This window comes from Palaemon carinicauda, chromosome 15 (assembly GCF_036898095.1).
Source record: "Palaemon carinicauda isolate YSFRI2023 chromosome 15, ASM3689809v2, whole genome shotgun sequence".
NCBI classification, from domain to species: Eukaryota; Metazoa; Arthropoda; class Malacostraca; order Decapoda; family Palaemonidae; genus Palaemon; species Palaemon carinicauda.
Window position 1 is genome coordinate 135062364 of NC_090739.1, and position 19207 is coordinate 135081570.

General features: G+C 33.6%; 1 protein-coding gene across 1 annotated transcript; it reads right to left on the reverse strand.

Annotated features, from left to right (window-relative positions):
* Window positions 1–3913: 3913 nt before the first annotated feature.
* On the reverse strand, window positions 3914–18652 carry LOC137654188 (probable methyltransferase-like protein 24). The gene is made up of 7 exons (XM_068387826.1): window positions 18528–18652; window positions 16386–16581; window positions 15710–15910; window positions 14032–14157; window positions 11884–11958; window positions 9949–10074; window positions 3914–4249 (listed from the first exon to the last, which is right to left on the reverse strand). The coding sequence occupies exons 1-7, from the start codon at window positions 18650–18652 to the stop codon at window positions 4061–4063; spliced, it is 1038 nt and encodes a 345-aa protein (XP_068243927.1). The 3' UTR covers window positions 3914–4060.
* Window positions 18653–19207: the final 555 nt, after the last annotated feature.

The following is a 19207-nucleotide window of genomic DNA, read 5'->3' on the forward strand; positions in this document are numbered from 1 at the left end:
AATCTATCTTGAGCTTTTAAATCAATACTTCATTCATCATCTCCAACTTCACGTTTCATAATCTTCAACCATGTAGGGCTGGGTCTTCCAACTCTTTTAGTGCCTTGTGGAGCCTGATTAAATGTTTGTTGAATTAATCTCTCTTTGGGAGTGCGAAGAGCAGGCCCAAACCATCTCCATCTACCTCTCACCATGATCTCGTCCACATATGACACTCGAGTAATCTCTCTTATAGTTTCATTTCTAATCCCGTCCTGCCATTTAACTCCCACTAGTCCTCTGAGGGCTTTGTTCTCAAATCTACTAAATTTGTTGGATATTGTTTCATTGTCATACCATAACTCATGACCATATAGTTAGAGTTCTCTTGCTTGAGGGTACACTCGGGCACACTGCTCTATCTAATTTCTCTTCCTGTTGTTTTGTTAATTTTTTTTTAGTTTGTATAGGAAATATTTATTTTAATGCTGTTATTGTTCTTAAAATATTTTATTTTTTTCCTAATTTCCTTTCCTCACTGGGCTATTTTCCCTGTTGGGGCACCTGGGCTAGCATCTTGCTTTCCCAACAAGGTTTATAGCTTAGCAAGCAATAATAATAATAACTTTTCAATAATATACAGAGGCTCATATGAAAATGAAATAAGAATAGCAGAGTCAATCTTTATAAAATCTAAAAAGCCACAACTTAATCAAGAAATTTCTAGCTTTCCTTTGAAGATTGCCTAATTATGCCTTTTCCCATTCTAACTTAGAATTTATTTGTTTGTTTACAATATTTATGTACAGCTTGCTCTTTATTATTTTACTTTCTTTTACCTAGGAACATGATTATGAACACAGAGATGTTTGAAACGTTGTTATTTGTTGGTGACGGAAATAAATTTAAGAATGTTTGGCGTTGTCGTAATTCTCCAGTTCCTTATTAAACTGAGGGTCCCTTCCACCCGCTCAGTATCGGATATAATAATAATAATAATAATAATAATAATAATAATAATAATAATAATAATAATAATAATATTGTCTTATATATTCCATGTGGAGTGATATACCCATTAAGAAATGCAGTGAATATAGAATATCGAATATCGCTCATTTACCACAAATTGTTAATGTTATTATTAGCTAAGCTACAATCCTAATGGGAAAAAGCATGATGCGATACTCTCCATGGCTTCAGCTGGGAAAAACAGTCTAGTGAGGAAAGGAAATAAAGAAATAAATAAACAAAGTCAGTCTCCTATATTTGTCTATTCTACTTTAGTACATTTCATTCGAATAATACTAGGCCTATAGCTGCATACCTAAGAAAATGTAAGTTTAAACTTTTATTTATGATTAAAATGTAGGCCTATTATTTTCCTACTTTATTATTATTATTAGTAGTAGTATTAGCTACAACCCTAGTTGAAAAAGCAGGATGCTATAAGTCCAGGGGCTACAACAAGGAAACTAGCCCAGTAAGGAAAGGAAACAAGGAAAAACAGAATATTTGAAGAAGAGTAACAACTTGTATTGCTACATATAGCCTATAATTGCGAACTATGTAGCATCATTAAATATATTAGCGGCAAGATGTATAAATTATGCTCTTCTTTTACGTCAGCACAAATCTGTATAAGGATTTAATTCTAGGAAAAAGTTGTTTTCTCCGTGACGTACTCGCTAACCCACCAAACGGGATTTTTACCATGTTGGGGAAAGCCCTTGCCAAGGCCCTTTCATGCTGAACACGGGATGCCGGATGCGCGATCAATTCTATTTAAATACTAAAAGTACAATACTTTTCTCTTTAGCTATGTCAAATGAAAGGCTTACGGATATAAATTAGCCTTTCGTCTTCTTGCGTATACAAGAATGCGTAACTTTATAATGAATGGAAATAAAAATCACGCTATGAAACGTTATTTACGTTTACTCTACGTAGTAATGACGTCATAAGACTCGCTGTGATGCAAAGTTTAAAAAGGTTTAAAACTTGATTGGAAATGCTACTGTAGACGAGATTTGATACTGCTAATATAGTTCAACCCTAATCTTCGATTTCCGAATATTCAAAATGAAGTTAATGCAATAATATCACTAAAAACAATTCGATACAGACTCGCTTTAGTGTCAGTGCGAGAGTAGCAAGCCCTGCTAACGTGGAAGACTTCGATTGGGGAAGCTGGAGGAGACTCCGCCCACTTGCCATAAAATGCTTGACATTGCCAGATTTGCTAATTTTTATTGTTTTACTTTCAGTTTAACAGAACGTTATACTTCATTAAACGCTAAAAGACAGTCTGTGATTAAACATAATAAGGATTATTAAGTATTTAATCCTCTTGTAATTGTCAAGCTTTTATAGTTTATATGTCAAAGATTTATTTTAATGTTGTTATTGTTCTCAAACTTCTCTTGTAGTTTTTCCTTATTTACATTCGTCACGGGGCTATTTTTTTCCTTGTTAGAGCCCTTGGGCTTATAGCATCCTGCTTTTCCAACTAGGGTTGTAGCTTAGCTTGTAATAATAATAATAATAATAATAATAATAATAATAATAATAATAATAATAATAATAATAATAAATGCTGTATTCTTATTGCACTGCAAACACTAGTAGGCTTCATGGTACGTTTTGATTATTATTATTATTATTATTATTATTATTATTATTATTATTATTATTATTATTATTATTATTATTTACATACACCCATATACATATTGTTTATACAAACATATTCTTCTTTTTCTTCTTCTTCTTCTTCTTCTTCTTATTATTATTATTATTATTATTATTATTATTATTATTATTATAATTATTAGCTACGCTACAACCCTACTTGGAAAAGCTGGATGCTGTAAGTCCAAGGGCTCTAGTGGGAATAATAGCCCAGTGAGGAAAGGAAACAATGAAATAGATAAGATTATAAACAAATGAGCCATATTCTAAGAACTTAATTATAGTTCTTTTATTCCTAAAATTTGATAGTTTTACAGTTTATATCTGAAAGATTTATTCTAATGTTGCTAGTGTTCTGAAAATATTTTATTTTATTGTTTTAATTAATTATCTTGTAGTTTATGTATGTCCTTATTTCCATTCCTCACTGGGCTATTTTTTCCCTATTGGGGCCCCTGGGCTTATAGCATCCTCCTTTTACAACTAGGGTTGTAGCCGAGGAAGTAATAATAATAATAATAATAATAATAATAATAATAAACAGTTGGTTAATAATTATGGGCAAAAAGAAAATTGACATAAAATTATGAGGTAAAATAAATTATTGTTTACCTAATTGCAAAATGATGAAACCCTAATATTTCATGATACTTTTTTTTAAAGCCATGCATTATTTATTATTGATTTCCGAATACCTACTAATAAATCTATTGCAAAACCGAGTGAAACGAATGAATTATTAGTATTGGATGAATAATCTTTAGGATTTACCGACTTTTCTAATGTAGGCCTATATATATATATATATATATATATATTCTAGTAAGAATATATAGATAAGTTCACTAAACGTTCAACTGGGCTTCACATGGCACTAGAAGTGTTGGAAGACACAGGCCTACATGGCTGAGGACTATGAAGCACGAAGTAGATGATGAATGGAGGAGTATTGTAGAAGCTCAAGATAGAGACGACTGGCGAAATCTAACCGAGGCCCTTTGCATCAATAGGCGTTGGAGGAGATAATGATATATATATATATATATATACACACATATATATATATATATATATACACGTTTCTAATTAGGGTATTTTTAACTTATAATAAAATTGGAAAAATATCATGAATAATTCGATCGTTGTACTGATTACAATGGTGCAATTTTAAGAACAATGATGACATTGCACCCGGCTCCACTCACAAAAAGTTAGGCATTTGTCCGATAATACGTTTCAGGAATGAATGTCAAGGACATATTTAATCTTGCATCAGATTTAACAAAGTTTACACATTACCAGGCAACACAACATCACCAATCCACTGCTTATCTACTTGCCTATAATTCACATAACTTTGGTATAAATATTTAATACTTATAATTCACGTTCACGTCTGAATAATGTCATGAAACTTATACCCGTCGTCAGCTAGGCGTCTTCTGAAGGCTGGATCATACCAGTTCGTGTTGATGTAGAGTATTTCTCCAGATGTTTCATATCGGACGCCGTTTTCATCGAAGTAAGGATAACCTTTTTGGTAGTTGTCCCAGTAAAGTACACGTCGGAAACCTCGAGCCTAAAAAGTACGTAATTCATTAAAACCTCGAGCCTAAAAAATAATTAATTCATTGAAACCTCTAGCCTTAAAAATGATTAATTCATTAAAACCTCGAGCCTAAAAAATAATTAATTCATTGAAACCTCTAGCCTTAAAAATGATTAATTCATTAAAACTTTGAGCCTAAGAAATAATTAATTTATTAAAACCTCGACCCTAAGAAATAATTAATTCATTAAAACCTCGAGCCTAAAAATTAATTAATTCATTAAAACCTCGAGCCTAAAGAATAATTAATTCATTGAAACTTCGAGCCTAAGAAATAATTAATTCTCTAAAACCTGGAGCCTAAAATTAATTAATTCGTTAAAACCTCGAGCCTTTGAAATAATTAATTCATTAAAACCTCGAGTCTAAAAAATTATTATTTCATTGAAACTTCGAGCCTAAGAAATAATTAATTCTCTAAAACCTGGAGCCTAAAATTAATTAATTCGTTAAAACCTCGAGCCTTTGAAATAATTAATTCATTAAAACCTCGAGTCTAAAAAATTATTATTTCATTGAAACTTCGAGCCTAAGAAATAATTAATTCTCTAAAACCTGGAGCCTAAAATTAATTAATTCGTTAAAACCTCGAGCCTTTGAAATAATTAATTCATTAAAACCTCGAGTCTAAAAAATTATTATTTCATTGAAACTTCGAGCCTAAGAAATAATTAATTCTCTAAAACCTGGAGCCTAAAATTAATTAATTCGTTAAAACCTCGAGCCTTTGAAATAATTAATTCATTAAAACCTCGAGTCTAAAAAATTATTATTTCATTGAAACTTCGAGCCTAAGAAATAATTAATTCTCTAAAACCTGGAGCCTAAAATTAATTAATTCGTTAAAACCTCGAGCCTTTGAAATAATTAATTCATTAAAACCTCGAGTCTAAAAAATTATTATTTCATTGAAACTTCGAGCCTAAGAAATAATTAATTCTCTAAAACCTGGAGCCTAAAATTAATTAATTCGTTAAAACCTCGAGCCTTTGAAATAATTAATTCATTAAAACCTCGAGTCTAAAAAATTATTATTTCATTGAAACTTCGAGCCTAAGAAATAATTAATTCTCTAAAACCTGGAGCCTAAAATTAATTAATTCGTTAAAACCTCGAGCCTTTGAAATAATTAATTCATTAAAACCTCGAGTCTAAAAAATTATTATTTCATTGAAACTTCGAGCCTAAGAAATAATTAATTCTCTAAAACCTGGAGCCTAAAATTAATTAATTCGTTAAAACCTCGAGCCTTTGAAATAATTAATTCATTAAAACCTCGAGTCTAAAAAATTATTATTTCATTGAAACTTCGAGCCTAAGAAATAATTAATTCTCTAAAACCTGGAGCCTAAAATTAATTAATTCGTTAAAACCTCGAGCCTTTGAAATAATTAATTCATTAAAACCTCGAGTCTAAAAAATTATTATTTCATTGAAACTTCGAGCCTAAGAAATAATTAATTCTCTAAAACCTGGAGCCTAAAATTAATTAATTCGTTAAAACCTCGAGCCTTTGAAATAATTAATTCATTAAAACCTCGAGTCTAAAAAATTATTATTTCATTGAAACTTCGAGCCTAAGAAATAATTAATTCTCTAAAACCTGGAGCCTAAAATTAATTAATTCGTTAAAACCTCGAGCCTTTGAAATAATTAATTCATTAAAACCTCGAGTCTAAAAAATTATTATTTCATTGAAACTTCGAGCCTAAGAAATAATTAATTCTCTAAAACCTGGAGCCTAAAATTAATTAATTCGTTAAAACCTCGAGCCTTTGAAATAATTAATTCATTAAAACCTCGAGTCTAAAAAATTATTATTTCATTGAAACTTCGAGCCTAAGAAATAATTAATTCTCTAAAACCTGGAGCCTAAAATTAATTAATTCGTTAAAACCTCGAGCCTTTGAAATAATTAATTCATTAAAACCTCGAGTCTAAAAAATTATTATTTCATTGAAACTTCGAGCCTAAGAAATAATTAATTCTCTAAAACCTGGAGCCTAAAATTAATTAATTCGTTAAAACCTCGAGCCTTTGAAATAATTAATTCATTAAAACCTCGAGTCTAAAAAATTATTATTTCATTGAAACTTCGAGCCTAAGAAATAATTAATTCTCTAAAACCTGGAGCCTAAAATTAATTAATTCGTTAAAACCTCGAGCCTTTGAAATAATTAATTCATTAAAACCTCGAGTCTAAAAAATTATTATTTCATTGAAACTTCGAGCCTAAGAAATAATTAATTCTCTAAAACCTGGAGCCTAAAATTAATTAATTCGTTAAAACCTCGAGCCTTTGAAATAATTAATTCATTAAAACCTCGAGTCTAAAAAATTATTATTTCATTGAAACTTCGAGCCTAAGAAATAATTAATTCTCTAAAACCTGGAGCCTAAAATTAATTAATTCGTTAAAACCTCGAGCCTTTGAAATAATTAATTCATTAAAACCTCGAGTCTAAAAAATTATTATTTCATTGAAACTTCGAGCCTAAGAAATAATTAATTCTCTAAAACCTGGAGCCTAAAATTAATTAATTCGTTAAAACCTCGAGCCTTTGAAATAATTAATTCATTAAAACCTCGAGTCTAAAAAATTATTATTTCATTGAAACTTCGAGCCTAAGAAATAATTAATTCTCTAAAACCTGGAGCCTAAAATTAATTAATTCGTTAAAACCTCGAGCCTTTGAAATAATTAATTCATTAAAACCTCGAGTCTAAAAAATTATTATTTCATTGAAACTTCGAGCCTAAGAAATAATTAATTCTCTAAAACCTGGAGCCTAAAATTAATTAATTCGTTAAAACCTCGAGCCTTTGAAATAATTAATTCATTAAAACCTCGAGTCTAAAAAATTATTATTTCATTGAAACTTCGAGCCTAAGAAATAATTAATTCTCTAAAACCTGGAGCCTAAAATTAATTAATTCGTTAAAACCTCGAGCCTTTGAAATAATTAATTCATTAAAACCTCGAGTCTAAAAAATTATTATTTCATTGAAACTTCGAGCCTAAGAAATAATTAATTCTCTAAAACCTGGAGCCTAAAATTAATTAATTCGTTAAAACCTCGAGCCTTTGAAATAATTAATTCATTAAAACCTCGAGTCTAAAAAATTATTATTTCATTGAAACTTCGAGCCTAAGAAATAATTAATTCTCTAAAACCTGGAGCCTAAAATTAATTAATTCGTTAAAACCTCGAGCCTTTGAAATAATTAATTCATTAAAACCTCGAGTCTAAAAAATTATTATTTCATTGAAACTTATAGCCTAAAAATTTATTTATTCATTAAAACTTCCAGCCTAAGAAATAATCAATTCATTAAAACCTCGAGCGTAAAAATAATTAATTCATTAAAACCTCGATCCTAAACAATAATTAATTCATTAAAACCTCGAGCCAAGAATATAATTAATTCATTTAAACCTGGAGGCTAAAAAATAATTCATTCATTTAAACTTCGCGCTTAGAAAGTAATTAAATTATTAAAACCTCGAGCTTAAAATATAATTAATTCATTAAAACCACGAGCCTAAAAGAATAATTCATTCATTAAAACCTCGAGCCTAAAAAATAATTAATACCTTAAAACCTCGATCTTAAAGAAATAATTAATTAATCAAAACATCGAACCTAAAAAAATATTAATTCATTAAAACCTCGAGCCTAAAATTTTTTTTAATTGATTAAACCCTCGAGCCTAAAAAAATAATTAATCAATTAAAATCTTGCTGTAGACTTCAAAGGTAAAAAGATAATTAATATAGAATAAAATATTTCTTTTAGGATCACGCAATTATGATTTGGATGAAATGAATAAGTTTAGAATAATGTCTATATGGTTTTAGCAGAGATTGGTATGATATGATTGGCTAGTTGTGTTCTACCAAGGTTGAGTCTGTAGGCTACTGAATGTTGGAAGAAATTATTTTGATGCAAAAATATGCAAAAAAACTGTTTTACTTTCATTTTTGTGTTTATATTTATTCGAGAAATTTCATGATTTTATTAGAGTTCCTGTTCTCGAAGTATTAAGAGTAACGAGTTTTAAATCAACGATAATTTTATTTCTTCACTGGGCTATTTTTCCAGGTTGGAGCCCTTAGGCTTATAGCATCCTGCTTTTCCAACTAGGGTTGTAGCTTAGCTAATAATAATAGTAACGCTGGTAACATCCTTGCCAGGTGATCAACAGATCGAGTCTCTTTCAAAATCGTTAGTTCACTTGGTCTCTGTAACCTCACCATCCTGGTGGTGCTAAGCATTGGGGGTTTAGGGGAGCCTATAGGTCTACCTACTGAGTCATCAGCAGCCATTACTTGGCCCTCCTTGGTCCTAACTAAGGCAATGTCACTGTCCTTAGTCTCTACAATACATGAGTGGCCTTTAAACCTTTAAACATCATGATCATGATCATCTCCTCCAACGCCTATTGATGCAAAGGGTCTCGGTTGGATTTCGCCAGTCGTCTCTATCTTGAACTTTTCATTCAATGCTTCTCCATTCATCATCTCCTAATTCGCGCTTCATAGTCTTCAGACATGTAGGCTTGGGTCTTCCAACTCTTCTAGTGCCTTATGGAACCCTGATGAACATTTGGTGAACTAATCTCTCTTGGGGAGGGCGAAGAGCATGCCCAAATCATCTCCATCTATCCCTCATCATGATCTCATCCACATATAGCACTTGAGTAATTTCTCTTATATTTTAATTTTTAATCCTGTCCTGCCATTTAACTCCAATATTGCTCTAAGGGCTTTGTTCCCAAATCTACTAAATCTATAGGAGATTGTTTCATTATCACACCATATAGTAACACCGATCTCACTAAACTGATATATTGTCTGATTTTTATATATAATTTCATTTTCAAGCGATTTGATTTCCAAATTTTACTTAACCTAGCCATTGTCTGGTTTGCTTTTTCTTTTCAATCTTTCACTAGACGCTAATTCTAACGACCCTATATTGGAGATCATAGTGCCTAAATACTCAAATGATTCTACCTCATTAATCCTTTCTCCTCCCAATGATATTTCATCTTCCATTGCATACTCCGTTCTCGTCATCTGTCTTTCTTTTATTTATCTTCAGCCCAACTTCGTGTGATATTTCATGCATTCTGGTAAGCAAGCATTGCAAATCCTATGGTGTTCTGCTAACAAGGACAGCATCATCAGAATACTCTAGGTATGCTAAATTCCTATCACCAATCTAGTCTAATCCTTCTCCACCATCTCCAACTGTTCTAAGCATTACGATATACATAAACAACATAGGTGACAACACATTCCCTTGGAGTACTTCGCTGTTCACTGGAAATTCATTTGATAAGACTCCATTAACATTAACTTTACACTTGCTATATGCTCATGAACAGATTTAATCAAATTTACATATTCAAGAGGAATTCCATAGTAACGCAGGACTCTCCACAAAATCGGCCGGTGCACACCATCAAAGGCTTTTTCATAGTCCACAAAAAAACTTTAAACAACAACAACAATAAGATACTGTTGCAAGAAGCACCGCCTGTGTAAGTTAAATGAGGAGCAGGAGCTATTCAACCAAACAGAAGTATTAAATGTCCCCACTATAGTTTGATTATTATAGAACCTCATAACTAATAAAACAACTCATTAGAAATATCATACTAACCTCTAATGCCCTGAGAACATCAAATTTATCTTGGATTATTTGAAGCCACTTTTCCGTCGGCACATTTTCACTCCATGAGGCTTGGAGATTCTTGACGACGTCCAAAGCGTGTACCTCCAGCGCCACCTGTCAACAAGATCTTGTATTAAATTCACAATGTTAAGTACAGATATTTTAAGATAGATTATTATTATTATTATTATTATTATTATTATTATTATTATTATTATTATTATTATTATTTTTATTATTATTATTATTATTATTGTTGTTGTTGTTGTTGTTGTTGTTGTTGTTGTTGTTGTTGTTGTTGTTGTTGTTATTATTATTATTATTATTATTATTATTATTATTATTATTATTATTTTCTTTTTATTATTTTTATTATTGTTGTTATCTATTATTATTATTATTATTATTATTATTATTATTATTATTATTATTATTATTATTATTATTATTATTATTATTAGATAAGCTACAACCCTAGTTGGAAAAGCAAGATGCTATAAGTCCAAGGGCTCCAGCAGAGAAAAATAACCCATTAATGCAAGGGAATATTGAAACCAAACAAACTCTATGGGACCTAATAATTAATGAATATGAAATATCTTAAAATCAGTAGGAACATCAAAATAGATATTTATATAAACTATAAAAAAAGACTTATGTCAGCCTGTTCAACCTAAAAACATTCGCTGCAAGTTTGAACTCTAGAAGTTCCATCTCTTCAACTGCCTGATTAGGAAGATCATTCCACAATCTGGTCCCAGCTGGAATAAAACTTTAAGAATACTGTATAGTATTAAGCCTTATGGTGGAGAAGCCATGACTGTTAGAATTGATTGAGGGCTTCTTGGGGGTACACTCGGGCACACTATTCTTTCATATTTCTCTTCCTATTCATCTTTTTTAGTTTTTAAAGTAACATATGAATGATCTATTTTAATGTTACTGTAAATGAAATATTTTATTTTAATTGTTCATTACTTCTCATATAGTTTATTTAATTTCTTGTTTCCTTTCCTTACTGGGGTATTTTTCCCTGTTGGAGCCCTTGGACATAAATTATAGCATTAAGCTTTTCCAACTAGGGTTGTAGCTTAGCTAATAATAATAATAATAATAATAATAATAATAATAATAATAATAATAATAATAATAAATGCCGTTTTGATATTTCGGTAAAAAACACGTTTTCTATCCACGCCCAACATAAAAGCAAACCGCAGTGTAGGCCTTTAGTATAGAAAATGGCTTAAAGTATGCCGTTAGCTTTGTATAATAGATTAAAAATAAGTAAAATATAGACAGTAAAATTAACAGCATTGGTTTACTAAATGCGTATCTCGCGTTCATACGCTAAAATACCCGTTAAGAATGACATACCGTAGTCCCAGGTTTGACGCCATAACCTCTAGCTGCCTCCACCCGTGTGAATTAACACTAGAGAATGAACAGGCTTGGAAATGAAGCATTTCATTAATCTCAATGGAGACATTTAGGTCCAGAGAGGCATTTACATCATCATCATCTTCATCATCATCTCCTCTTACGCCTATTGACGCAAAGGGCCTCGGTTAGATTTCTCCAGTCGTCTTTACCTTGAGCTTTTAATTCAATACTTCTCCATTCATCATCTCCTACATCACGCTTCATAAGTCCTCGTTCGTTCGTTTTAAATTGCCTTACCTTACGCAAGATACGGGCTCATGCATTCCTTGTCCGTATTAATATTCCTCAGCCATGTAGGCTTAGGCCTTCCAACTCTTCTAGTGCCCCGTGGAGCCCAGTTAAAAGTTTGGTGAACTAATCTCTCTCGGGGAGTGCGAAGAGCTTGCCCAAACCATCTCCCTCTACCCCTCACCATGATCTCATCCGTATAACGAAAATGAATGATTTGAAGTGAAATTCATAAAAATTTAATAAACTTACCTGTCCGATTGCATTGAGTATTGGATCCTTAGCGAGGCTTCCAAACACTTCCCATTCACTGTTTTCGATGTCTACCTGTAAATTTTTGGAGAAAAAAATAACAAAATTAAAATGAAATAAAATAAAAAAGTAATTAATGTAGGATTGTGTAAAATGACAGCGATGTTTGTATAGGAGATAAAATGTACTAATGAATTTAAATGACTTTAGCCCCTAGGCCTAGTGGTGAATGCGAATGTACAATGGTGTATGTCGTCGTCAAAGTTGTCGTTGTGTGTGTATGTGTGTGTGTGTGTGTGTGTGTGTGTGTGAGAGAGAGAGAGAGAGAGAGAGAGAGAGAGAGAGAGAGAGAGAGAGAGGGTGTTAGTAAAATCCATTATTAGCTTCTCAAATATTAACTGGTGTGAAAGAATTAATAAATGTAACTTAGTCTCAAGCATAAATATGAAAGGTAGCACTACAAATTCGTTCTGAATATTGATTTTCACTTATATGCTATCAGTAAAAGCACTGAGAAAAATGCTTTAGCCAGAGTATTTATTGAAATACAGTTAGATTGACGTCTAGTATTTAATATCAAAAGTTTTGTATAAAATAGTACTGTTAATTCTGATAGGCCTGGATAAGTGGGTTAGATACAATTCAGCGCCAAACCTATTCAGTGCAAGACAAATAGCGTAAAGAAACGTAAGGGGATATGAAATTTGGATAGTACTATTCAATACTCTTCAGAAAGTGATTGGTACTACACCTACGATGGACACTGGCGATTTCCAGCGTGGGTGATAACAAGGTCTACTATACCTTGGGTGATAATGTGAGTTGACAAAACTGAACATTTTTGTGCCTCAATCTAGTCTCGGGTAGTGCCATAGCCTCTGTACCATGGTCTTCCATTGTCTTGGAGTAGAGTTCTCTTGCTTGAGGGTACACTCGAGAACACTATTCTCTTATTTCTCTTCCTCTTGTTTTGTTAATTTTTTTATAATTTATAAAGGAGATATTTATTTTAATTTTACGGTTCTTAAAATACTTTATTTTTCCTTGTGTTTCCTTTCCTCGCTGGGCTATTTTCCCTGTTGGATCCCCTGGGCTTATAGCATTTTGCTTTTCCAACTAGGGTTGTAGCTTAGCTATAATAATAATAATAATAATAATAATAATAATAATAATGATAATAATAATAATAATACAGTTCTAATAGTTTTTTCTCCACAATGGCTCACTGCACTTGTAAAATTAACATTATGTCACTGATCCTATGTAACTTTTACTTTTACGGGTTTATTTCTCGCCCTCCATCAGACACTAAAAGTCTGTTCAGGCGGGCCTTGGTGTGTGAAAAAATAATTTCTTTCCAGTTAATATTTTGCTCTGTATCTTATCAGTTATTTCACTAGGATTTGTATTCAGGCTTAATAGCTTTCAGGTCACTATTATAACACTTTCTAAAAAGATAAGTCTTCAGGTTTTTCTTGAAAGATGCCACTTTTTTGCTATTCTTGACATCAAGTGGAAGGTCGTTGAAGAGTCTCGGTGCAGCATAACTAAACGTTCTTCCTCCTATTGCATGATTCACACTAATTTCGAATAGTCTATGTGGGTTATCGGCTTGTCTAACTCTTACAGCAGCGCTGGTAGCTTGAGGGTAGGGGACCAAGCAATCACGAAGATATTTAGGCTTATCACTTGTAAGGGCTTTGTGTTCTGGCAAGTGGTACATGTTAAGCTGCGCTCGCAAGCCCCGTGGGTTATTGTTTCGGGAATATTTTCTACTTGAGCAACAATAGCTATATGGGTACCGCCTGGAAAACTCCTTGATAAGAAAACTACATATATTGACTTCCTTGGCGGTCCTTTACGCTGTTCAGCAAAACCGTGGAGTTTTTGCTAAATGTTAATTCGGAAAACTATAACGATTAAAAAATCAATTCACTATCTGATATTACTTCAATATTTATAGATTTTTCGAAAAGGAACAAAATCCCAATGATGACAAGCGTCTATTCCTATCTGCTGTTTGATTTTTCTAACATCTTTATTTTGTTAAGTTAGATGCTGAATAAAAAAAATTAATGGAGGATTGATTAACCTATACATCTGGCTGGTTCTTATGCTGTGTAAAGATTCAATCATATGAGTATTTACCTTTAGTACATGGATAAGACGATCAGTGAGATTAAGCCTCGATACGAGATCTCTGAGCGTGTACATTTCACCCGTTGTATTCGTGTTGCTGTAGAAATTTGTACGTCTCTCAGCTGCTATCCCTGCCTGTGGAGGACAAAATAAAAGTAGGAATCAAGTAAACTATTCAAGCTGGATAATGGATATACGATTACATAAAAGCGAGTGTCAGTATCGTAGCTTTTCAAGATGGAAATAGCACGCTACCTACAGGTTTTTTAAACCACCGCCTAATATACATAGGTTTAAAGACTCGTCATGATTGGCAGAGGCAAGGAAAGGGACATTACCTTAGCAAGCAGAACAATACCCTAGAGACTGACCATATATACAGTAGCCTACATATGATCAGCGTCCAAGCCCCCTCTCCACCCAAGCTAGGGCCGAGCAATGGCTACTGATGACTCAGCATGTATACATATAGGCTCCCCAAACGCCCCATCCTTAGTTCACAAGGATGGTGAGGTTGCAGACACTACAAGAAACTAACGAGTTTGAGCGGGACTCGAACCCCAGTCTGGCGTTCCCCAGGCAGGAATGTTTCCAATAGGCCACCTGTGTTTAAACAGTTTTGTTACTGTTTTATTATTTGTGCCTTATGCACCATATAAATACGTCCGTATCAAGGTTAAAGAGACATACCTACAATAAGTGTGTTAATTTCATCAAGGATAAAAAAGAAATGACATAGCCTCTTTGAAGGTTGATAGAAAATCATATGTAATATGTAGTGAACTATTTCTTTCCTCCTCCTCTGCCTGGACATGTAAAGCAATATTAAGTTGAAGACTTTCTTCCATAATGTGGATTTCACAATTAACTCGGATTATGCTGTATGGTACTTCAAACACTTAAGAATGTATACGACACCTAATTCTTGTAGCTCATGTAAGGCACAGTTTTTCTGCATGTGACAGAGTCAGGAAGACAGCCCTTAAATCAAGTAAAGTTGTTAATTTTCAAACACTTCCCTTTTAGCAACTTGCGATGACCAGCCAGCATGCCTAACGTGCCCTTTGCGTAATAAACCTAGAGGGGCACTTAGTAGAGAGCTTGGCTTCGCCTTGCCAAGTAGTCTTATTTTGCTCTTAACGCCAGTGCGTAGTCTAGTGCTTCAACATATTTTCTTCAAAATCTAATGGATTAGCCCTTGGCTCATACCCCACATGTCCACCAAGTTTCGTTGAAATTGATTCAGTCGTTTTTGTGTAATTTTTCTCACAAACAAAAGATAAACTAACAAAATATTTGCCATTTACTTAAACTTGCAATTATTTTTCAAAGTACTGCTGGATCATACCCGACATGACTCCAAAGTTTGGTCAAAATCAGTACGGTAGTTTATTTAAAACACAACCAAACAAATAAATAAATAAACTAACAAAGAGACAGGGTTGAATATATACTCATCGCAAAATCTTCGATTCTGGCCAAGGCAATAATTTTTGCATTGGTTGAGAGGCAAGATCTTCATTTCCATTTATCCTTTAACCATCAAGAAAAGTTTACTTAACTTGGGTTTGTGTCATAATGATTAAGTCTTTTGTGATTATTTGAATCTGTGTTTGTGTGTGTGTATGTGTGTTGTTTGACGGGTTGCGTACACTAGTAAATTCAATAATGGCTTTGCTAAGTTTACCTGGTGGAAGTAAGCATTGGGGTTCTCTGCAACAAGTGGCGGGCTGAAGTCGATGACATCAAACATGTGGAGTTCGCAAGGAAGATGTACCATGGCTTTGTCGAAGGATGTTTCGGTATTAGTTCCAAAGGAAAGGATGAGGCACTCTGGGACATTGCTATTATTTTGTGTAAGCATGAAGACTGGTTCCATGCAGATGTACTTGATATGGAAAAATTAAGATTTAAACATAAAAGATAACAATATAATGACAAAAGATGACAGAGGGACTCTTTAGATTAGAAGAATGAACAAGGATTGGCCTTTAGCCATGTTGGTTAGAGTCCTCACCTTCCAATATTAGATGTATCACCCATAGAATCAGTTTTCTATACATTCTGACAAAGATTATAAAGGCCATTGACCACCTCTGATCATCATTAGATTTAAGATCTTGTGAAAAGTACTATGATTTTGGCATGGAACAAAACAAGATAAAACTTCTGTGTGGGTATTGAACATTAAGAACTGAATAGCAAAAATGCAGTTTTAGGAATAGTAAAAGCAAAGAATTATTTGATGTGTTCACAACTACATTTACCTAGAATATGTATAAATGCATTTCAAAAGCTGGCTCAATTAATTAGTATTTCACATGAGCTAAAAACAACATGTCTTTAGAACACAAAATGGTTACCTTATGGCCATCCATATTATTGCTATCTCCACTTTCAGTACATTGAAATTCGCCTCCCATTCTTCTCAGCTTTCTGCAGTTGGCCTGCGGTATCCGAATGTAATGGAAGTAATCTTTTACCGCCTTGAGCCGAGGACCCCAGGACACCCAGAGGGGATTTGCTTCTTTGTATATGAGCACCGGGTCAGGAAGCGTTCTGCAAAGTTAGTCCTAACATTGTCAGACAATGAATACATATTTCTGAAGTTATTGAAGATTTGATATATGCCTCTATGTAAAGCTGGAGTGCAAAATTTCAACTTATGTGAAGCATTTTCTTAGTTCTCTGTGATGGGAGGTACTGTATTTACAAGTAATTCTATTAGCAAAGCAGAGACAGTTTTCTTTCAGTGAAAATGTCAAATTAATGTAATTTATATATCAATAACTAAGTATGAATTATAGCATGAGATAGAAAGTGATAATTTAATCGGTTGAGGCCTCTTTTGTCAACAGGTATAAGAGGAGATAAGGATGATGAATTTGAATGGTCAGCAATTTAACCCTCTGGTAATCCAATGACAACCTTTGGCGTCATCCATTCATTTAACAATAAGAGCTCTGATGACGTGGTATCTCACTGAAAACTTATTTCACGGAAATATTCACTAAAAATGGAGGAGTCATCGGACGAAAGTGAAATTTGTATCTGAGTGAAGGCTGTTGCTGCTCCTAATAGGAAACGTGTACAGAAAACAAGTAGTAGCAATGCTTATGCAGGATGCCTCAAACATACATTCATTACCTTGCATGCTTTCACTGAGATTGTCACATTTTTTGCAGAAGTTGTCCTAAAGTTTTTCATACAGCGTACTATCGGCATTCAGAAAGTACTATTGTAATTTGCATCGCTAGATAATGATTGCAAATTATGTTGGATGTTAGTGAAGCAACAAAAGTAAAAAAAGGGATGGCTGAGTATGTTTAAAATGTCATGCCGAATATGTTTTAGTTAATGGTTTTTGGTGAAGATATTGAAGTGGATATTGAGGAGTCTTTATCGGTTTATAAATTAGCATTGCAAAGGCAATAATTGCCAGATTTGACATTAGAAAGTAGTGAAAATTCAAGGAAAGAGTTACACCTTGAGATGGAGAAGGACAAAGGTGTCAGTGGGGATATGGAAGCAGGAGCTGATGCTGTTGACGTAGGTCTTCCTGTGAACCCACCCTAACCCCTCTCGAACCTATGGTTAGGTAGCCATACCCTCAACTTTGCATGCTACAACCTCCCACGTTGTTCATCCCCTTTGAACCATACAACATGCCCCTCTCCTTCAGGCAAAATCAGCAAGGAAATGTAAAAAGGAAGTTGTTTTAGGAATGAATAGGATGGCAAGCTAGACTTTTGATGAGTTGGAAGAGACTGGAATCCAATGTGGGTTTCCCCAACAAATCTGAATTGAACAAAAACTCTAGCAATGATTGGTATGATAATCTCGACCAGCCTTTTCTCATCAGGCGTGGGAAGATTTGGAATTGTATATACTAAACAAGGGGCAGATTTGGGAGATTGAGAGTACCTGTAATGGCATGTGCCCATGAGTCTGGTTATTTGGAAGACAGGGAAGCTGGTTTGCCTACGGAGACTTTCACAGCATTGTCCTTCACAGGTACTCTTGGGTTGAAGAGAGATTATGCATACCTGACATAGACGCTGGATGTTACCCAGCTGTTTTTCTGTTGATATTTCTCCTTTTACATTGCATTTTCTTGCCTCAGGCAAGGCATGTTTTTATATTAGGCGCCAACATACAGTATTTCACAATAGTTTATGTGATACTCAAGAGGCCAACCTGCTACTTCCATTGCAGGTACCTCAGCTAGTGGTAGCAAGAGCTGTGTAGTTTAATATTGTTCTTGCCGCTCATGAGTGGTGAAGTCTCTTAAGAAGACTTTGATCTAATGAAACCCATCTCTGGTACGGGGGCTGTGAAATGGTGTAGCTGTTGACTGTAACTCGGTCAGTTTCCTAAGTACAACATTTTGTGTTTCTAATGTCACATGCCTTTCTTCCCGTTCAAGTGTGAAGTTCGGTGGTAAGGCTATAGTTGTTTGTTGTTGGTACTAATTGTTTATTAATAATTTGAAAAGAGTTGCCAACCTATCACGTCTATCGTCTGTGGCCTGGCCATGTTGTAGCAGCAGGTTTTCTTCATTATCTCTGCTGCACCTAACATCCCCTTCATCTTCATCATCCATATCAGCAGTCTTGTTCACCCTTGTCATCTTTGACATATTGTACTTTGTCTTTACTGGGTCTTAATGAAACTACTTATTTTACAACACTACTCTGAATGATCCTGCGCGCTGACACCAAATAGTAACCCATGCTTAGGTCATGATAAACTCTCTATTTCTGCTGCTCTTTTGTTATTAAAAATTTTTACATAGTTACACGGAAATCGACTCTACATGGTGAGCCTTTGTGTTCACAACAATCAACTGGCTATTAATAGCGCTTCTCATAAGGTCTGTGACTCAAAGACAGGATGAAAGCAACTGAGTGAGTTTATTATAGAACACTCTCCTTTATATACAAAAGCTCAAAGCAACAGGAAATTTCCTGTTCAAAACCGACACCGTTACCGGTGAGAAAAGCAGGCATGTTTATTCAGGTTCTTTTTAGTGCGAGGGAAGAGCGAAGATACAAGCATAATATATACACAAAATGAACTATGCGCAATCGTGTGACACACGGTTGGTACAGGTCATTAAGTGATGCGCCACACATTCTCATTCTAAGAAATGCTGACTCTGCTAAAACTGTGGAAATCTGCTCTA

Bases quoted from the DNA above. Each gene is read 5' to 3' on its own strand.
- LOC137654188 (XM_068387826.1), bottom strand. From the start codon at position 18,652: ATGACAAGGGTGAACAAGACTGCTGATATGGATGATGAAGATGAAGGG. The intron at 15,911-16,385 runs GTAACCATTTTG...TTCCATATCAAG, and splicing joins ATAATATGGATGGCCATAAG to TACATCTGCATGGAACCAGT. The intron at 4,250-9,948 runs GTTAGTATGATA...CGTACTTTTTAG, and splicing joins ATGTTCTCAGGGCATTAGAG to GCTCGAGGTTTCCGACGTGT.